This window comes from Eutrigla gurnardus, assembly GCF_963514095.1.
Source record: "Eutrigla gurnardus genome assembly, chromosome: 3".
Classification (NCBI taxonomy): domain Eukaryota; kingdom Metazoa; phylum Chordata; class Actinopteri; order Perciformes; family Triglidae; genus Eutrigla; species Eutrigla gurnardus.
Window position 1 is genome coordinate 8,430,447 of NC_139917.1, and position 20,793 is coordinate 8,451,239.

Sequence of the window (20,793 nt, forward strand, 5' to 3'; positions counted from 1 at the left end):
TATTTATATTTGCACGTCTGCAAGCGAGCGTGCTTCACACCTCATTCCGTTTAACTATTTGCGTGTGCGCGTGTGTGTGTGCGTCCTTCACTAAATCAAGTTGCTATACCAACGGGCGGTAGCTTGCAGTTCACGTGGCTGCAGGCAGTAGGTTTAGTTTATGTGAATCACCTGTTCATGTGTTTCAGTGTATTTATGTATATGTAAGGGGAACATAAGCCTGTGTGTGTGTGTGTGTGTGTGCGCGTGTGCGTGTGTGTGTGTGTGTGTGTGTGTGTGTGTGTGTGTGTGTGTGTGTGCGCGCGTGTGCGTGTGTGTGTGTGTGTGCGTGTGTGTGTGTGCGTGTGTGTATCACCAATTGCAGTAATTTTACTATGTTTTTGTTTTTTGCTGTTTTCCAAGCTGCAGCTTAGTTAAAGTGGCTGGAAATTAAATCTGTGTAAACCTCAGCGTACACACACACACACACACACACACACACACACACACACACACACACACACGCACACACATCCATCACTCACTCCTTAACAGCAGAGGGGGAAGGGAGGCAGCAGGGGGGAGGGATGAGTGGGAGAGATGAGAGGAGAAACAGGAAGCTTGGTGGGAAGTGGAGGTCACTAGTGCCCCCTACAGGTTGTTTCAGGCGTTCTTATACCTGAGCTGGATGGATGTTCAAAGCAGACAATTGAATTGCATCTGGCTCCAGATACGTGGACTCTTATCGGAGCTCCGTCTCTGTGTCACAGTGAGATGAATAGTGACAGCTGATTATATTTGGAGACGGAGAGCTCTGAGCGTGAGGAACTCAATTTTGCAGATGATCTGTCTGGCACTGAAGTCCCCCCCCCCCCCCCCCCCCCCCCCCCTGCATTTTGGTGATTACATCAAGTACTTGTGCCGCAAAGCAAGTGGCTCAGTGACAGCTTGGCTTAACTCTGCCATGTTTTTTATTTTTTTTTATCTCTCTCCTTCTTCTTCTCTACACCTGCCTCTCTCTGCCCAGTGATCTCAGCGAGAACCAGATTCAGGGGGTTCCGAGGAAAGCCTTCAGGGGAGCTGTGGAGATCAAGAACCTGTAAGTGGCACTTTGTCGAGTGTGTGTGTGTGTGTGTGTGTGTGTGTGTCTGCATGTGTGCACATCTGTCACTTGCTTACCAATGTGTTTGCAATTGGCACCACCCCCACGTGTCTGTGCATCAATATTTCATTGTGTTAAATGTCATGTGCCTCCTGCTTGCTGTATTGACTGGCACCGCTGCTCGTTAGCAGCTCTGGTTGTGTGTGTGTGTGTGTGTGTGTGTGTGTGTGTGTGTGTGTGTGTGTGTGTGTGTGTCTGTGTGTATGTGTGTGTGTGTGTGTGTGTGTCTGTGTGTGTGTGTGTCTGTGTGTCTGTGTGTGTGTGTGTGTGTGTGTGTGTGTGTGTCTGTGTGTCTGTGTGTGTGTGTTATGGTCATGTCAATGGCATTTCTCTTGTTTTCTCTGTTTTGCCTCAGTCACAGTTATGATGATTGAAGATAAGTATTGATCATTTCGCCAATTAAGTCATTTCCTGGCAGTAATTCTAGAAATATGGATTTTTCAACTATTTGGCTGCATCCCGAGTTGTTTGTTTTGGGTTTTTTTTACATCAGTACATTTTTTTAAATGCCTTGCAATTATTGTAAAAGGACAGGGCAGCGTGCACATCCGCCGGTGACAGCGCATGATTTACTGTCCTTTAGTCTTAATTAAATGGTTTCAGCAAAGCGATTCTGAGAAACAGACGGGAGAGAGGGAGAGAGAGAGGGACATAAAGAGCAGCGCATACAGATGAGACGTCACATAGAGGAGAGCAGGACAGGATGCAGAGATGAAGACGTGGAGAAACACATCTCCATAGAACAATGAGCTCAGGAGACGGAGCTGAAGAGAGAGAGGAAGAGAGGGAGACAGAGAGAGGTTGTTGATGAGTTGGCTTACATCTTATAACAGCTTCCTCTTTTCTTCCTATATGTGTGTGTGTGTGTGTGTGTGTGTGTGTGTGTGTGTGTGTGTGTGTGTGTGTGTGTGTGTGTCCGTGCAGCCAGCTGGACTACAACCATATCAGCTGTATTGAAGATGGAGCTTTCCGAGCGTTACGTGACCTGGAAGTGCTGTGAGTAGGACCAGTTTATAATGACAGCCGACATCCTCGTTGACCTTTCAAAGACCAAGATTGCCAGAAAAAGGACACTTTCTTGTTTATACATATATATATATATATATATATATATATATATATATATATATATATGACACTTGATCACCTGATCATCATCCTCTTATAATGAGTTAATGATCAGTGACCACTATACACACCTTATTCGGAAGCCCTTGATTTTTTTAATATTATGTTATATTTTAATATGTATCAATAGACGCACAAGGACTCGTGTTAATGCAAACTGAGCCTAGTTGAGTTTGATTGAATGTACTTTTATAGTAAAAAAAAATGTATTTAATAAATTAAAGCCAGTTTTATTTTATTTTTTCTGATTTGATGCTGCTCATTTTGTTTGCTGAAATGAAAACGAAAAATGCCTTTTTAACCCTGTTGGATCACATCCCCGGTCATATTGGGATATTTTTGGGGTAATTTTAATACAAAATTCCAATTTTTTTATACTTTCTTGGATACAAAATATGAGGCGTGCTTACATCAGCATGTACCAACACAATTTCAACCAATAATATGATGACATCCATCTATCAATCTGCAACTTCAGCTATACACAGAGAAGGTCATGAGCTTATAGTTTGATCCTTCAAATCTAATTCCTCCCAATGTTACGTCTCCTGTTCACTAGGAATCATGTTGCAGTTTGAAAGCTTGATACTCTTGAAATGGAGTTTCGGTTCGACTTTAAAAGGAAACCATTTTGCATGTTTTTGCTGTGATTTATTTGTTATTTTGCTCAGATGCTGTGCATGCTGCAGTCTAAACAGTTCAAGATGAATGATTAAATTATATTTGTATTGTTCGATGCGAAAACAATAAACAAAGACCAAAGAAGGCGAAGACGGTTTCGACAGAGAAATGTTGTCGTGATCAAGACTTCATTAAAAACAGTTAAAGATGACCCTTCTCTCCTCAGCACCCTCAACAACAACAACATCAGCCGGCTGTCCGTGGCCAGTTTCAACCACATGCCGAAGCTCAGGACCTTGTAAGTGCCACGGCCGAGTGTTTGGGGCACATAACCGCCCTCTCATTGCTCTACAATTGCTTGATCGCCTCCTCTCTCCCCCAGTCGTCTGCACTCCAACAACCTGCAGTGTGACTGCCACGTGGCCTGGCTGTCAGAGTGGCTGCGGCAGCGCCCCCGTCTGGGTCTCTACACACAGTGCATGGCCCCGCCGCACCTACGAGGGCACAACGTGGCCGAGGTGCAGAAGAAGGAGTTCGCCTGTGCAGGTAGGGCGAGTCCACTGCCTCTCTCGAGCCTTGCCGTTGCACAGCAGCGAACCTCATCTTTTGCTTTGTCTCGTTCTGTCTTCTGCTCATGCTTCTCAAGATGGGGATGAAGGCAAGTAGTCATCTTCCATCTCATGGCTTGGCACTGATATTTCTGTACAAAACAAGAATCAAACGAATGCTGTAGAAAGACAAGGTCACACATCAGGGACGCACTTTGTTGCCTTTTCGTGTCGGTTCACACTTTTCCTCTTCTGCCAGATTCAACATCCAAGCATCCAGTTACCAGCCCTGTTTAACACCGGCCCTCTGTCTCTGTGTAGGTCACCAGACGTCTTCGTCTTCCTCCTGCAGTGTGTTACAGTGTCCCGAGTCCTGCACCTGCAGTAACAACATCGTGGACTGCAGAGGCAAGGGACTGACTGAAATACCCACCAACCTGCCTGAAACCATCACTGAGATGTAAGACACACACACACACACACACACACACACGCACACACACACACATACACATAGAAACTCCGGCGCTCCGTTCTCGGTGCAGTGATATTTCTCTCCTCTTTCTGCACCTTTCTGTTTCACTACTTCTCTTTGTGCCGGTGCAGTGGAATAAAACCACACATCTGTGAAATGAGAAAGCCTGGTCATGCAGCTCTTCTCTGCTTAAGAAAATAATAAAGGGATGAGGAGGGAAGAATGGAAAGATTAATGTGAAGGACAGGACTAATCATATCTCCGTCTGAAGGGGGGGCATCAAGAAAATATAGCCAGCAGATTTAAAGTGACAAAGAAGACTTGAGGCCCCTGTGCATGACTTCACTGCTTACACAAGAATGGACTCCAAAAAATGAAAGTCTCAAGTCTCCAGCAGGCTTTGCATTGCCTTACATCCTGAACTTTTCATTACTCATTTTCATTTTCATTACCACTCAAACAAAATATTTTTGTCACTGGACTAAGCGATGACATGGACCTGCTTTGACAAGACTTGACATCATTTGCTTCTGACTTGAAACCTGCATTGATCAATTCTATAAAACTTTGATCTTTTCCATTGACTTCCGATTTCTCCTAAACTCCAATGAAGACTTAGAGGCACTGTCAAGACCTCCCACTTGTTTACGCTCTCATCTGTTAATATTAAACTTGACATGGACTTGGACTTTCCCCAAATGACCTTAAGACCAAACCCAGCTGACCCGTGTGAGAGGTCCAACACGTTGGCGATGGAGAGGAAGGAGCCAGCAGCAGATAGCGGCGGGTGGAAAACAACTCATTTTGGGGGAAATGTTTCACAATCGAATGGTTGGTTTGCAAATCATGTCCCTCTGCCTTTCTCGTCACGGCGACTGAACATGTGAAATGTCAGAGAGCGGCTGTTTGGGTCTGTTTTCCCTTTTGTTCACCCCGCCCGGTCTCTCTCTTCCCTCTCTGCTGGCCTGGCTCCGTTTGAATGGGCCGCAGTCACACTGGCACTTAATGGAGCGCTGCCCAGATCGTTTAGATTGTGTGTGTGTGTGTGTGTCTGAGTCTGACTGTACGCATGTCAAAGAGGGCAAAAGATCAGAGAAATGTGACAGACTTTGGCAGCGGTCATCAAAGCGTCTTATCTAGGAATGTTCCCCTCGGCCAGAGAGGCCGGGAACGGGCGGCGATACAGCAGAGATAGCTCCGTGATTGGCCGGCGTCCTCACTGGTCTGTGTGTATGTTTGGTTCCAGACGGCTGGAGCAGAACGCCATCAAGGTGATCCCAGCTGGAGCCTTTTCTCCTTATAAGAAGCTGCGCAGAATGTGAGTAGGTGAGGAGTGAAAAAAACGTCTGTTTCTGCCCCGTTTTCATGTCTCTCTCTCCCTCGCTGACTCTCTCGCTCTACACCTCTCTTTCCCTCTGCCCCCCCCCCCCTCCTCCACAGAGACTTGAGCAACAACCAGATTTCAGAGTTGGCCTCGGACGCCTTCCAAGGCCTGCGCTCCCTCAACTCTCTGTGAGTACCGCTTGACATGATTGTATGTGAGATGCAGTTAGCACGAAACCCCACGAACATAAGTTCTTGTGTCATCACTTCTTTTTTTATAGTTTTAGCGATCCCTTCTGTCCGTTATGTTCAAACTGTTCTCACCAAGGTCATTTCTCAAGGTCATTACAATGAGACAACAGACAATCAGTGTTACACAGGCCAAACCGTTTAGACGACTGATGGAAAGTAAAACAAAACAAATCTGAAGTGATCCCTCATTGCACAGGAAAATGAAGGCACGTTGAAGCAGGAAGTTGGTCTGTATATTGTGATGGCTAACAGTGAACAGGGATGAGCAGGTGTCAAACTAGTGTTTAGCAACTGTAACATCTGCATTCAAAGAGTTTCATTAGCATGCCTGGCTAACTGGCTAACTGTCTACCTGTCGTTGCAACCTATTTCAGGAGCATATAATGAGCTAACTACATTTCCATGTGAGGTGACTGGTGGTAATGTTAGGAAAAGCCACATTCATGACCTACATAGTCTCATCCCTATTCGTCAGACGCCTGGTCAAGGTCACGTCAAGCGTCTAATGCAGGGTTATGGTTCGGGTTAGGGTTAAACATGCTGTTTATTTTCTAATTCTAGATTGCATGAAATACTCACCGGGGAAGGTCATAAAACTCTAAATCCAACTCCTAAATATAACATGCAAGTTAAAATACACAAACCTGGCCTGAAACCGGAACACAGCGCTAACACCTTTGTGTCAAAATCCAACAATGAGGGATTTGCATTCAAATCTATCAGATGACCCTCTATGTTGAAAAGCAACGGCGAGGGGGAAATGACCAAAGGTTAATATGTGACGACTCGGGATGAGACTGTTGTCAGGACTCACAGATCTGCTGTGTGGTTGCCGGTAGCGATGAGACAATGTCGGATCGAGATAAAAAAAAACAACCTTTCCCATTATGAGGATCATCATAAATATCATCACATCATCGGTGTAGAGAAGAACTGATTTAAACAATACAGGATGAAAAAAGCATGATTTTTATTTATTTATCCTTTTTGCAGGGAGACCTTATGATTTATGACCAAATTATTTAAGGTTATCTTATATGTCTTATCTTTGACGCAATAAAAATACTTTTCTAAACTTTACGTTTCTAAACTAATGTAAATTTAAAGTAATTCCGGAATGTTTTAGTGCCATTTAAGGAGCTTTAAGCACATTTAGATGATGATCAGGATAATATCACAATTATGAAACGTTCATATCATCCCATGCCTAGTGTTATGTGTGTAGCGATGGAAAATCGTATCTTATTGAATCAATTAATCTAAATGAGCATCATAATAGAAGTGTGAGGATTGAGTCTGGATTCACTGATTGTACTGCACTTATTTCTGAACATTCCTGGTATCTGTGCAGCCTACATATATTTAACAAACATATTTACTTTTAATGTATTTGGTTATAATTGTTTTGTTAAAAAAATCCTGATCACCAAGAAGAAACAGAATAATAACTGAACATCATGACCTCCATGTGAAGGCAGGATTAGTTCATATGGTTTGTGGGTAGTTTGTGTCGCCCTCATTACCTCGACTCATCCTAATGATTTATGACTATCTGATTTATTTTTATTAATAATAATAATAATAATAATAATAATAATAATAATTCCACCTTCCTTCCTCGGTTTCTTGCTCTGTTGGACTTCTCATCTTATTATTATGGCTGGAAGTATTAGCCAAATCTAACAACCACAATTCCAAGTTTATGGCCTCACATTTGTAACATGATAAAGTTATTTTCGATGCACTTCTGAGAAGAGCGGCGGTGCCGGCGGCCTCCTCGGCGGCCTGACTCTCAGGTCGGACCATCTGCTTTGCGTGTGAAGCTTTGTGAAGGACGACAGAGAGGAGCAGCGGAGGGAAGGAGGGATGTAGAGCTCTTTCATGACGGAGTTATATTAAGGTCCCCGTCTCTCCAAAGTCAATAATTCATAAATGCTGAATTGCTGAATGGAGGCTTCTGCCACCTCATTACACATTCACCACAGAGAGAACGGGACACACACGTTCATGCTGACACACCACATATGTAATGCTCCCACATTAAACCGCCTTAGTGTGTCTGGGTTTGGATCAGAGGGGATGGAAATGAGCCGTCCATTCTGTCCGTACATCTGTATTTCTGTGTGTGTGTGTGTGTGTGTGTGTGTGTAATTTTTTATTTGTAATTGTGTAATTGTATTTGTTGGGCGAGGCTGTTTGTGTATATAATCTGATGTGTTTATAAAAGCATTTGTCTGATAACAGCATACTTGACTCACACTGAAGCCAGATTTAGATTTATGGAGGGTTATTGTGACATTGAGATGACGTGTTTGGGACTAATTATGCTTTATTCCCGTCGTGCACAAAGGTGCATCGCGCCAACAGTGATGTTTTGGGTGACGTATTATTGAAAGCCAAAAAAAGAAAAACAAGAGAGTGGAGCGTCTAGAGGTCATTTGGGGTCTATGCAGCATTCATGTAACGTTGGCAGAATTGGAAAACCCTTAAAAGCTTGAGTTAAAGCCTCATTTTAAGAGACCTGTCATTCAAAGCATGCTCACTGCAGGTGGTGAAATTGTTACAAAATCAAATTGATCAATTTAATCAATTTATTCTTTTGTGTATTGGGTTTCAAACTGCAAAATGTGTTGCTCAGCACGAAAACAACACTAATGGAATGCAACCTGGAAACGTATTGTAAGCCCAACAATTAAATGTTTCCTAAACATTTTGATTTCTTTGGATGCTTCCAATTGGAATGGCTTTGTTTGAAAGTCTTGCTGAGTGATAGAGAAGGAAAAAAAAGGAACATTTTTGTCCATGTGCACGATTAAGTCGATAAAATGTCATGATTATTTCACGAACTGCAATGAGACGCCGTTGAATGCTTGTTGTCACATTATATAAATAAAATAAATGTGTTTTTTTACTGTGCTATGTATCTGGAGCATATAAATATTTTGTGAACCCAGAAAAGTAATTGTATTAGATTTAACTAGCGGCTCCAGACTTGGAGTCTTGTGTGATTCTCTAAGTGGGGGATGTTGTAGCTGTCTCACCTTCCTCAGACTTGACACTCTGAATTACAGCAGTTTCCCCAAACCTGCTGGATATTAAGGTCTGTTACAATCTGACATGAACGCAGCATTCACTGGCACACTGTCAAAGGTTAATTGGAGCTGCTTCTTTGTTTTGGCACTAACAAAATATTCTTTTCATGTTGGATAAAGGGGAGACAAATAACAGTAACGGGTGGTTCTGTTTACAGAACATGCAGAGTGTTCATGTTAATAATATCACTGGACTGTATGTGCATCTTATTCATAACTTATTAATGCAGTGTCTGTGCTCCCCAGGGTGCTTTATGGGAATAAGATCACTGAGATTTCCAAAGCGTTGTTTGAGGGACTGTTTTCTCTGCAGCTGTTGTGAGTACACACACACACACACACACACACACACACACACACACACACACACACACACACACACACACACACACACACACACAAAGTTGGAGTGTGAGAGCTCACAGCTCATTGATATTCTGCTGAAAAGTGTTTGCCTGAAACATTGTCATCAGAGTGGAGAGCCGTCGCGATTGAAATCTTTGACCTGAAACATCTAAAACCTTCACCCCCACCTGTCTCCCTCTCCCTCTGCCTGTCTCTCTGTTGCCTCTATCTTCCAGGTTACTGAATGCTAATAAGATAGCATGTCTGCGTGTCGACGCATTCCAGGACCTTCACAACCTCAACCTGCTCTCCCTATATGACAACAAGCTCCAGACCATCGCTAAGGGGACCTTCTCCTCGCTACGAGCCATACAAACACTGTATGAACACACACACACACACACACACACAGCTCAGCGTACACAACCACTAGTGTGTACGCTGGTGAAAGAGAAGGTGTGACATTTTGAGCGGTATCTGGTAATCGTTGTAACTGCGGATGCAAACAAAATGCAAAAAATCAATCAGATTATCTGAAGAGCACAGCAGAAAAAAATACAGGACAATTATTTAAATATGGCACCTTTTTTATATTGTATCTTGGATTCTTTTAAAGGCGAGTCCACACTGGACCGAAAATCGGCGTCTTTGAGAGAGTCGGCGTCCGTGACATGAGTCTCCTTGGTGTGGTCGCTCGAATCGGCCCACGTCGGCATTCATTTCAGCCGATTCAAATGTGTAATCCGCCGTTCGAGTCGGTCATTCTTTTACCATTCTGATTGGTGGAGGCTAGCAGCTTGACTAGCGAATCAGTGAAGCCCGGAAGTGACGATGGTAAACATACCAGATAAACAGTGGAATCGGGTTACATTTTACATTTTAGATTTTTCCGTTCAGAGAGTAATCACAACTACAGTCTACAACCTCACTCTGCTGACAACAGTGACTGGTGAGGACAGCGTGCTCTGTGTTTATGGTCTAGAGAGGACCGGCTACTTCCGGTTTTCGTGTTTTTTGGCCCACAATACAGATTAGCGTCGCCTGTTTTGGAGACATTACATCTCGCGCGAGCGCGGAACGTATGGCGTCGGCTGTAATTCCGTAGGTGTGAACCGCCCATGTCGTTGTTCGAGTCGGACATATTAAGTAGCCCGACTTCATTTACCGACGCGAGTCGGGCAGTTCTTCCGGTGTGGACTCGCCTTAAGACTGTTGTTCCGACTTGTTCAAAACCATTTTTCAGTTATAGTAGCAGATCTGCATAAAATCCTTGAGGTTTTCTATCTCAAACAATACATTTTTTTCTCTTACCAAAGCTCAAGGAAAAAATGTATACTATATATTGATCTGACAGCTTACATGTGTTTTTATGTTCTCCGTGTGTGTGTGTGTGTGTGTGTGTGTATGTGTGTGTGTGTGTGTGTGTGTAGTCACTTAGCCCAAAACCCCTTCATCTGTGACTGCCATCTGAAGTGGCTGGCCGACTACCTGCAGGACAATCCCATCGAGACGAGCGGCGCCCGCTGTACCAGCCCCCGCCGGCTAGCCAACAAACGCATCGGGCAAATCAAGAGCAAGAAGTTCCGCTGCTCAGGTATGAAAACATGCGCATTGATCTTTGATTATCTCCATTGCTAATCATTCACACATGGACAGACTTTTACACGTAACAATATCCAACATGAGTCACTGTTCAATGAGTTCCCTGAGTTCTCATTCTGTGTCTTCCTGCTGGGATTTCCCCTCAGCCTCTCTCTACTAACCTCAACCCCCTGTTTTCAGCTTTTTCTGGCCCTCTCTCTCTCATTTGACCACACACATACACACACACACACACACACACACACACACACACACACACACACAAACACATACACACACACACACACACACACACACACACACATACACACACACACACACACACACACAAACACACACACACACACACACACAAACACATACACACACACACACACACACAAACACACACACACACACACATACACACACACACACACACACACACACACAAACACATACACACACACACACACACACACAAACACACACACACACACACATACACACACACACACACACACACACACACACACACACACACACACACACACACACACACACACACACACACAAACACATACACACACACACACACACACACACACACACACACACAAACACACACACACACACATACACACAAACACACACACACAAACACACACACACACACAGCCAGTGATTTTGTTGTTTTTCACTTTCACTCTCTCTGTCTCTCCATTAGCTAGAGAACAGTATTTCATCCCAGGTATTGTACATCAAGCATGTGTGTGTGTGTGTGTGTGTGTGTGTGTGTGTGTGTGTGTGTGTGTAAGACACTGCTGATGCTGCACACTCTCACACGGCCAACACCTGTGTGAGTGACTTGCCTTGTCTGACACCTTTGGAATGCCAAAGACGATTTCTTTCACCGCTCTAACGTACATCACACTGCATCTCGTCTAACCAGCCACCAGATAACCACGCTCTCGTCCTTGCACTGGGCTGTACGCTGGTAACCGTAACCTTGGCGATGGAGGGAGAAAAAACAACTTCATTAAGAAGCACAGGCCGATGTCAGCAGGGCACTCCATGTGAGACTCTTTGTAAATGAAAGTATATCGGTGCAGCAGGCGCAGACACTGTATTCAATACCAGTCCTCCTCACTTCTTATCGCATCTAATGATAGCTAATGTATGAGCGTGTGTCCACGAGCATCTCTGTCTGTTTCACCCGCTGCAGAACATCAAAAGGTCACGCAGTTACCATGCTCAGAGGGGTGCTGGGAAATATGTAAATCAGACATGCATATGAGATCAGTAGCAGGGCTAAAGGCGGTCATTACCACAGTAGCACACAGAGGAGGCATGGTGTGTGTTGGATGAATGTGTGTGTGTGGAGGGGGGGGGGGTTCCCGCTGCAGTCATTAACTCACCAGGGGGACAGAGGTTTCAGAAGCCCAGATCCCACATATGCTGCAAAGCTGAATAATTTAAGAACATTTGCAGTTGAAAAGTTGAATAAACATGTGTTTTATTCTGCGGTCCAACCTTGGATCAATAATCTAAAAGCCCCGAGTTTCATTTGCAACATCTCTCCCTTTTTTTCACATTGTAATATTTGGGATCCTATCTGGTATTTCTGTTTGAACAGAAACTCTTTAATTGCAGTTTCATCCCTCCAACCGTTTCTGGTTTTAGTCCTCGATTAAGACACAAAACAAAACGATGTGCTCTGCACTTGTGAGTGTTTAGAACCGGCTAAATCCATGATGTGTGTCGGGCGACGGAAGCACCCACCCAACGTCCTGTTACTCCGGCACGAGTCTCACCATTCACGAGTCATTACCCCTTTAAATGAATCACTGCCTGAGGATCCCACACGGAAACATTGCAGCATTTTTTTCCCAGCTTCTCATCCCCTTTGTCGCTCCTGTTCAAATAAACGAGTGAATCCCTTCTTCTCTCTCCTACTGCCTCTGTCACACACTCAGGAGTACACCATGTCGGCTGTAAGTAACACACACACACACACACACACACACCATTCGCGTCAACTTTAATTCCCTCACCTCTCGTCTCCTGAGCCGGCCTCTGACCTTTGACCTCCAACACCTACAGTGACCTTTGACCCCCTCTGTGACTCCTCTTGTCTGTTTACACCAATAAGAATGTTCACAAGATTTCCAACAGTTCATGTATGTTTCTCCTCATGCTGTTCTTGTGAATGTGTGTGTGTGTGTGTGTGTGTGTGTGTGTGTGTGTGTGTGTGTCTGTGTGTGTGTGTGTGTGTGTGTGTGTGTGTGTGTGTGTGTGTGTGTGTGTGTGTGTGTGTGTGTGTGTCAGAGCTTCTCTTGCTTGCAGTGCTGCTGTAACTCTCCTCCCACTCCTCTGTAGCTGCAGCTCCTGCTCTTCTGTGTCACGTCTGTGAATTTAGATGTCTTTAGATGTTCCCGTCTACTTCCCGGCCTTCCCTCCTCCTCTACTCCTCCTCCTCCTCCTCCTCATTGCTGCTCCTCTTCAGCTCTGTCTCTCCTCTGCTTCTTTCATCCCTCATCTTTCCTTCTTGGTCCCTTGGATTCTTTCTTCTTCTCCTCCTCGTCACCTGACCTCTCCTCTCATCGTTCACTTTCCTCTCCTCTCCTCTCCTCTCCTCTCCCCTCCTCTCCTCTCATCGTTCACTTTCCTCTCCTCTCCTCTCCTCTCCTCTCCCCTCCTCTCCTCTCCTCTCATCGTTCACTTTCCTCTCCTCTCCTCTCCTCTCCTCTCCCCTCCTCTCCTCTCTCTCTCTCTCTTCTCCTGTTCATCCTCATCCTCTTCTCTCCTCGTCTTCCTGTCTACTCCCTCTTCACTCTCTCCTCTCCTCTCTCTTCTCCTTCTCATCCTCTCCTCTCCTCTCCCCTCCTCTCCTCTCTCTCTCTTCTCCTGTTCATCTTCATCCTCTTCTCTCCTCGTCTTCCTGTCTACTCCCTCTTCACTCTCTCCTCTCCTCTCTCTCTCTCTCTCTCTCTCTCTCTTCTCCTTCTCATCCTTTCCTCTCCTCGCCTTCCCCTTCTTGTCCTCTCCTTTCTCTCTTCTCGTCCTCATCCTCTTGCTTCTCCTTGTCCTTCCTTTCTCTTCCTTTCCTCCAGATTCTCTCCTCAACTTCTCGTCCTCTCCTCTACACTCACTCCCTTCCTTCTCCCCTCTCTCATCATCTCCATCTCGTCTTCTCTCTTTCTCTTCTCCTCTTCTCATCTCATCCTCATCTTAATCCTCTCATCCTCAACTTCACCTCAGCCTCTCCCCTCCCCTGTCTTGCTCTCCTCCTCCCCCTCCTCCCTCTGTCCTTCCCGTCCCCCTGTGTTCCAGCGGAGGAGCAGTCAGTCAGCAGGTTGTTCCTTTGTGCTTGATCTAACCATGTGGCTGCCAGGTTCCTATCGTGGAACATGGTTCTGTCAAGCACCATGGAACGGCCTGCAAAACCCTACAGCATGGCCAAGACGCAAGAGACAGCATCCCCACCCCCATGTGTGTGTGTGTGTGTGTGTGTGTGTGTGTGTGCAGTATGGACTGCTTTCTAACACTAACAGTTGCTTTGTAGTCTGACAGGACTGAAAGGCTCCGGTGTGTTTGCGTGTCTCCGTGTCTCGTGAACTCGATGATACACATGCAGTGTTTTGACATCGCGCTCACGGGGGAATGTTGCACATGATCACAATCAGCGATGTTTCTCAAACACGTTGGGTTCATTTTGACGATTCCCGCCCCAAACATAAGCAGACAGCCCCTTCGCACTGTGTCGAAATACTTCCATTGTATCACAGACTTCACTCTGGCAGTCGGCGTGTGTTTTCGTTGGAACCGGGACCAGTAAAGGCCGGGGGTTCGACTCTTGCACGCCGAGGGGCTTTTCAGTGACGCGGCGCTTATGATTGTGACCAGGTACGGAGGATTACCGCAGTAAGCTCGGAGGGGACTGCTTCGCCGACCTGGCCTGCCCCGAGAAGTGTCGCTGCGAGGGCACCACGGTCGACTGCTCCAACCAGAAACTCACCAAAATACCAGATCACATCCCCCAGTACACCGCCGAGCTGTGAGTCCTTCTCTGCTTCCCTGCAACGGAGTGTGTACAGAGGAGACATGGCTCCAGCCTTGATCCCCCCCTCTGTGGTTCTCTCTCTTTGTCTGTGACCACCTCTTCTCTCCTCTGTTCCCAGGCGTCTGAACAACAATGAATTCACTGTGCTCGAGGCGACGGGGATCTTCAAAAAGCTGCCTCAGCTGAGGAAGATGTGAGTCAGATATGTTGGAAACGTAAGGGGGAACAAAGAGTCCCGCGGGGTCGTGGGGAGGTCGTGCTCGGGTCACGCGGAGAAGGCTACGATCGTCCTCGAGTTGACACAGAAAATAAAACGAACCATGTGTTTCCTCTCTATATACCTTACCCCCTTACGCTCTCCCCTCTTTCTGCTTCTGTCCTTGTCTTTCTTCTCGGCTCATCCTCGCCGCCTCCTTTGGTGCTCCTGCAGTAACCTGAGCAACAACCGTATCACTGACATCGAGGAGGGGACATTCGAAGGGGCCTCGGGGGTCAATGAGTTGATCCTGACCTCCAACAGACTGGAGAACGTCCACCACCACATGCTGAAGGGACTCGGTGGCCTCCGCACACTGTGGGTGCACACACACACACACACACACACACACACAGCTAATAAAATACATATGCAGTCACTTCATCCCATCACATATGCATGCAGTATTCAAATACGCTCTCACATACTGTGACAATGTCCACACAAACATTTCAATGTGAGCATGCATAATTCACAGGTTTATATTATCATAAATATATCAATTTTTATTGGGTTTTTCTCTGGTTTACAACTTATATTTCATCTTTCTTTTTGCCTGTGTGTGTTTGTGCGTCTGCAGCATGCTGAGGAGCAACCGCATCAGCTGTGTGAGCAACAGCAGCTTCGTGGGGTTGAGCTCCGTGCGTCTCCTGTCGCTCTACGACAACCAGATCACCTCCATGAACCCGGGAGCCTTCGACACACTGCACTCCCTGTCCACACTGTGAGTGTGCACGCGGACACACACACACACACACACACACACACACACACACACACGCATTAAAATAAACGCGTACATCTCCTCTCTCAGAAACCTCCTGGCCAATCCCTTCAACTGTAACTGTCACCTGGCTTGGCTCGGTGATTGGCTGAGGAGGAAGCGCATCGTCACCGGCAACCCTCGCTGCCAGAGTCCTTATTTCTTGAAGGAGATCCCCATCCAGGATGTAGCCGTCCAGGACTTTGCCTGTGAAGACGGTGAGACTAAGGTTTACTCTTTTGCGCGTGGAGCTGTGCCACATCTGCAGCCCTGAAGTTTGTTTTTTATTTTTCACCACTTTTCCACCATCCCTCGCTCATCAGGTAACGATGAGAACAGCTGCTCTCCCGTGCTGAGGTGTCCGGCCGAGTGCTCCTGTCTGGACACGGTGGTCCGCTGCAGCAACAAGGGCCTGAGCACGCTGCCCAAAGGCCTGCCTAAAGAGACCACTGAGCTGTGAGTGAGCGACATTTACAACACAATGTAGCTGCTTGAACCCTCCTTCTACATTACTGCCTCACTGAGCCTCAGATACTAGTCTCATCAATAACAAGGCTGCTTTCAGCTTTGTGACATTACATTTTTCAGACAACGCAATTTAAATGGTTTATGTCGGTTGACAAATATGAGTGTTTTCACAAACAACACACAAAAGTTAATCGTAATTTCACCAAATTTGCAGATGCATTATTGTTTTTTTTCCCACAGTGATGATTCATCATTTTTGAAGATAATACAGTAGCAGATAGATAATACAATCCACATTCTGGAGTGTTTTAAATTCCATTATAAGTTTGTAATTTGTGTCTGATTTAACAAATGTAACAAAATAAAATAAAAAGTTTAGCTCCGTTCATGTTAGTGAAATGAAAGCTCCAAAGGCAGCCGTTCAAAGGACTCTCATGTTGTCTTTATGCCGTGATGGTTTTAACTACATCGCTGCTGATCAATACATTTGTTTTTCCAGTTTCTCTTTGGCTTGTGAAGCCGGAATAGTCCGGGTAAATATTTTAGCCCTCCTTGCTCGTCCACCTGCTGCCCTGTCAGCACCTTTAGGTGCTGTGCTGCTGACAGGACAGCTGGCTGCGAGGACAGTGATGCCGTAACGGAGGTCAGAGCTGTTGTTGATCTCAAAGATGCTCGCGTCAGTAGCGTTCACGCAGTGCGGACGTGTCACCTAGGGTGCAAAGTCGGCCTAAGAGCCGTAGTTTACATGGATTTGCTGCATGACAGTGGATACACACTTTTACTTGCTGTACTCAGTCAAAGGGATGTGAATCGTGAACACAGAGACACACTGAAAGCTCACACACGACTACACCTTTAAAACCTCCCTCAAAACACACCTGTTCAGACTGGCCAATCCCACCTAACTGCACTTTCAAACTCACAGATATGTTGTTTTTATTTATATATATGATTATTTCTTCTTTCATTTCATTTGATCCATTATTTAAATGTTTGCTTCCTGTTTTAAACTGTAAGGCGACCTTGAGTGTTAAGAAAGACGCCCTGAAATGAAATGCATTGTGATTATTATTACACACATCTACACACTCAATCCCAGGTGATCAGAAACCAAAGCCCTAAATGAAACAGCAGGCTTGGTGCTGCTGCCAATATTAACACAGACTTAATTAATAGTCTGGATTAATAGCACATTGTCACAGAGTGAACGATATGTGATCGCATGTGTGTGTGTGTGTGTGTTGTACTGTAGTAGAGTGCCTGTGGGGATATTAAACTCCAGTGTTTATTATGGCTGCAGCAGTAATGACTGCTCACACTGCTGAGATGAGGAGTTCCCCACATGACTAAATAACTTCATTTTCTCCCTCTCACTTTGCCAACCCTCCTGACATCTATCATATTCCTCTTTTGTCTCCAAACCTCCGTCTCTCCGTCTCCCCGTCTCTCAGGTATCTGGATGGAAACCACTTCACTCAGGTTCCTGTGGAGCTCTCCGATTACAAACACTTAACACTCATGTAAGTTTCACTCACATCACGAAACCACGGCTCAGTCAAACACACGTGTGATGAGGATCGTGACTTGGCCCGTGTTCCCTCCACTCGGCTTTTAGAGACCAGAACTAACTGACTGTTATTCTGTCGGAGCTCTGTGTTCTATCACGTTCCATGTGAGGTCGTTTGGCCCAGATGTGGGCGTGACAACCCGAAGCACAGCAGACCATAGAGGGGTCTGCACTGCACATGTGTGCGTCTGTGTGTGCATTTGTTGATGCATGCATGGACAGCGCTGCCTGTGTGTGTTTTATGTATCTGTTGTTGTTTCCTTTTCAGTGATTTGAGTAACAACCAGATCAGCACGTTGTCCAACCACAGCCTCAGTAACATGTCCGAGCTGCTTACCCTGTGAGTCTGGCTTTACATCCGTCTCTGTGTGTGTGTGTGTGTGTGTGTGTGTGTGTGTGTGTGTGTGTGTGTGTGTGTGTGTGTGTGTGTGTGTGCGTGTGCGTGTGTAGAAATCAAATAAGGAGTTATTTTTGTTGCACCACATTTAGTTGAGTTGTCACATGGTCACACATGAATCCTGTGCCATGTGGACACAACACAGTCGGTGGCCCATGGGAGCCTTTTTGTTCAGTGTCAGCAAAAAGAATAGCAACTAACAACTGTCAAATTTTTTTTTTTAAACTCTTACTAATGAATAAAGCAGAATTTTAGAAGCTTCAAGTTCAGCATTTTTGGCCATCTTTGTTTATAGCCATTCCCAATTTGGTTTACGGCCATCGCCATCTTGTTTTTTTTGCAACCAGAAGCAACGCGACAGAGTGGACCTAAGCACAACCAAATGCTAGTTCAGACATTTTTCAGTTACAATTAACTCTAATGAACCAAAAACAATTGAGAACATTTTTCATATAGACTTCTGTGTATGTTTAATGTGTGTGTGTGTGTGTGTGTGTGTGTGTGTGTGTGTGTGTGTGTGTGTGTGTGTGTGTGTGTGTGTGTGTGTGTTTATGCTGAGAGGTGTGTTAAATTGTGTGTGTGTGTGTGTGTGTGTGTGTGTGTGTGTTTATGCTGAGAGGTGTGTTAAATTGTGTGTGTGTGTGTGTGTGTGTGTGTGTGTGTGTGTGTTTATGCTGAGAGGTGTGCTAAATTGTGTGTGTGTGTGTGTGTGTGTGTGTTTGCTCTACTGCTTTGCTCAGTGCTACATAGTTCTACGCAGCACTGTGCTCTGATATGCCTTTGCTGCATTTGAAGCCATATTGAAAGAAACGTCTGCCTTTGTCTCCATGCCAACTTGTTTATTCTGTGTGTAAAGAATCCTGAGCTACAACCGCCTGCGGTGCATACCAGTGAGGGCGTTCGACGGGCTCAAGTCTCTCCGTTTGCTGTGAGTATCTGTCACAACACATGCGAGGCGGTGCAAACCGCTGCTATAGAAGTCATCCAGACTGTAACATCCAATCCCTTTTCTACATACTGTGCCCTATTTTCTCTTTCACCGTCTTCATCTTGCCCTTTTGTAGGTCTCTCCATGGTAACGACATATCACTGATACCGGAGGGAGCCTTCAAAGACCTGTCCTCGCTCTCCCACCTGTGAGTAACATAAACACACACACACACACACACACACACTGCAGTTCATGACTTTCTCTGAGATTGCACCGTCTACCTTTTTACCTTATAGAATTGCAAAATAAGGGAAATACATTTACATGCAAAAAGAGATTCTCTTGTCGTTTGAAAGGAAAAAGTCTGCTCAGTGAGTCTTCTTAATTGAGCAACAAACCCATCTACAGCTACCTCCTTCCTCCTGCTCTCATACTATTCTTTTATATTGCTACTCAAATTGGGTTTGCATATATATAGGCTATATATATTTATTAAAATGGGCTTCTAGACTTCCTTCAGGGCTCCACTCTTTGTAGCAACAGATGTGTGTTTATCTCGTTGCTTAATAATGGATTTTAGGGGCAATCTTCTAAATTGATTTACTCCCAAACAGCAGGAAGCACTGCAGTGCAGAAATGTAATACAACTAAGAACAGAAAAGTTGACTTCACACACTAAAGAACCGTTACTTGGCTCTCTCCTCAGTTAACCAATGTTTATGAAGAGAGCACAGGCTAACACACGAGTGAAGGATGATTAACAGTGTTGTAGCTACCTGCTGGTGGGAACGTCCCAGAGCTCACAAGGATCAGCACCATGGACAGCGCTTGTGAAAGGCTGCTGCTTTTTCTAGTGATTTCCATGTGGCAACTTCTGGTTCTGAGAAGTGAAACCAATGCTGAAGTTCCTAAAACTTGCATTCTCTCTACTGGCCATCAGGGGGGCGACTCATCTGGTTGGAAAAGAAGTCTGACTGCATGGAGGGGGAAATGATCTCCCTTAATTTATTATCTCAGTAAACATTGTAAATCTCTAGTTTCAAGTCTCAATACAGCATGATGTTGATTTAGTAGATTATGGTCCATTTAGAGTCAAATAGACTTGTTTCCGTGATCATGGCGAGATCTCTGTGTAAAACCACCTTACATCCACTTCTTATATTCCATCTATGGTGATATCCCACTGCAGACTGCTCGTCTAACATGAACACCAGAGCTACACGCCTGCTGGGAATGGCTCTAACTTCCTTCTTTATAGGTCTTGGCATCATGTGGATCATGAAGAAGCACATGATGCTCATGCAGGCTCTGCCAGGATTAATGCGTTCCATCAGTTCAAAGAAACTACCTTAGACAATGTTTAATGAGAAGTCACTGTTACCAGCTTGAGCTGGATCCTGCTAATAATCTCCACTACAGTCCCAGTCTTAAACAGACAATGGTTTTTAAAACAAGGTGGTAAACACATCCCACTAATGTATGCTTATTATTTTGTATGAATAGTTTGTAACTTTATTTTGTCACCGTTTTGTTGTTGTAAAGCCAGTAGTAAAAGGGCTGAGGCCCATTGGCTCGATCTGAAGCTTTAGCCCGGAGCTTTTTAGTCAGTATTTTGCTTTCTTTCCCCTTTTTTAACACCTTATTGTTTGAGTTTTATTGTTTTTTTTTATGTGCATATTTTTGGGAAAATCTGCAATAAGGGCCGACATAAATTACGACTACTATTACTATGACTACTACTCCAAATAGGTCTTAAGGGGAGGTACTGGATGCTGTTACTTGTTCAGTGTTGAAGTGTTAGTGTAGCGTTAAAGAATTATAAAATATGATTGTAATTTGAAT

The 20,793-nt window shown here is 45.0% G+C and overlaps 1 protein-coding gene across 2 annotated transcripts in view; it reads left to right on the top strand.

The window, feature by feature from the left end:
* The window catches only part of slit2 (slit homolog 2), an 87,517-nt gene that overhangs the window by 53,386 nt on the left and 13,338 nt on the right, over positions 1-20,793 (top strand). For both annotated transcript variants that reach the window (XM_084006056.1, XM_084006055.1), the window contains exons 5-24: positions 1,007-1,078; positions 2,066-2,137; positions 3,117-3,188; positions 3,273-3,436; positions 3,760-3,898; positions 5,160-5,231; positions 5,354-5,425; positions 8,827-8,898; positions 9,162-9,305; positions 10,356-10,519; positions 14,413-14,563; positions 14,688-14,762; positions 15,000-15,143; positions 15,406-15,549; positions 15,640-15,806; positions 15,912-16,044; positions 17,508-17,576; positions 17,892-17,963; positions 18,877-18,948; positions 19,085-19,156. In XM_084006056.1, coding sequence (XP_083862182.1) covers positions 1,007-1,078; positions 2,066-2,137; positions 3,117-3,188; positions 3,273-3,436; positions 3,760-3,898; positions 5,160-5,231; positions 5,354-5,425; positions 8,827-8,898; positions 9,162-9,305; positions 10,356-10,519; positions 14,413-14,563; positions 14,688-14,762; positions 15,000-15,143; positions 15,406-15,549; positions 15,640-15,806; positions 15,912-16,044; positions 17,508-17,576; positions 17,892-17,963; positions 18,877-18,948; positions 19,085-19,156 — 2,142 coding nt within the window. The remainder of the gene's footprint in view (positions 1-1,006; positions 1,079-2,065; positions 2,138-3,116; positions 3,189-3,272; positions 3,437-3,759; positions 3,899-5,159; positions 5,232-5,353; positions 5,426-8,826; positions 8,899-9,161; positions 9,306-10,355; positions 10,520-14,412; positions 14,564-14,687; positions 14,763-14,999; positions 15,144-15,405; positions 15,550-15,639; positions 15,807-15,911; positions 16,045-17,507; positions 17,577-17,891; positions 17,964-18,876; positions 18,949-19,084; positions 19,157-20,793) is intronic.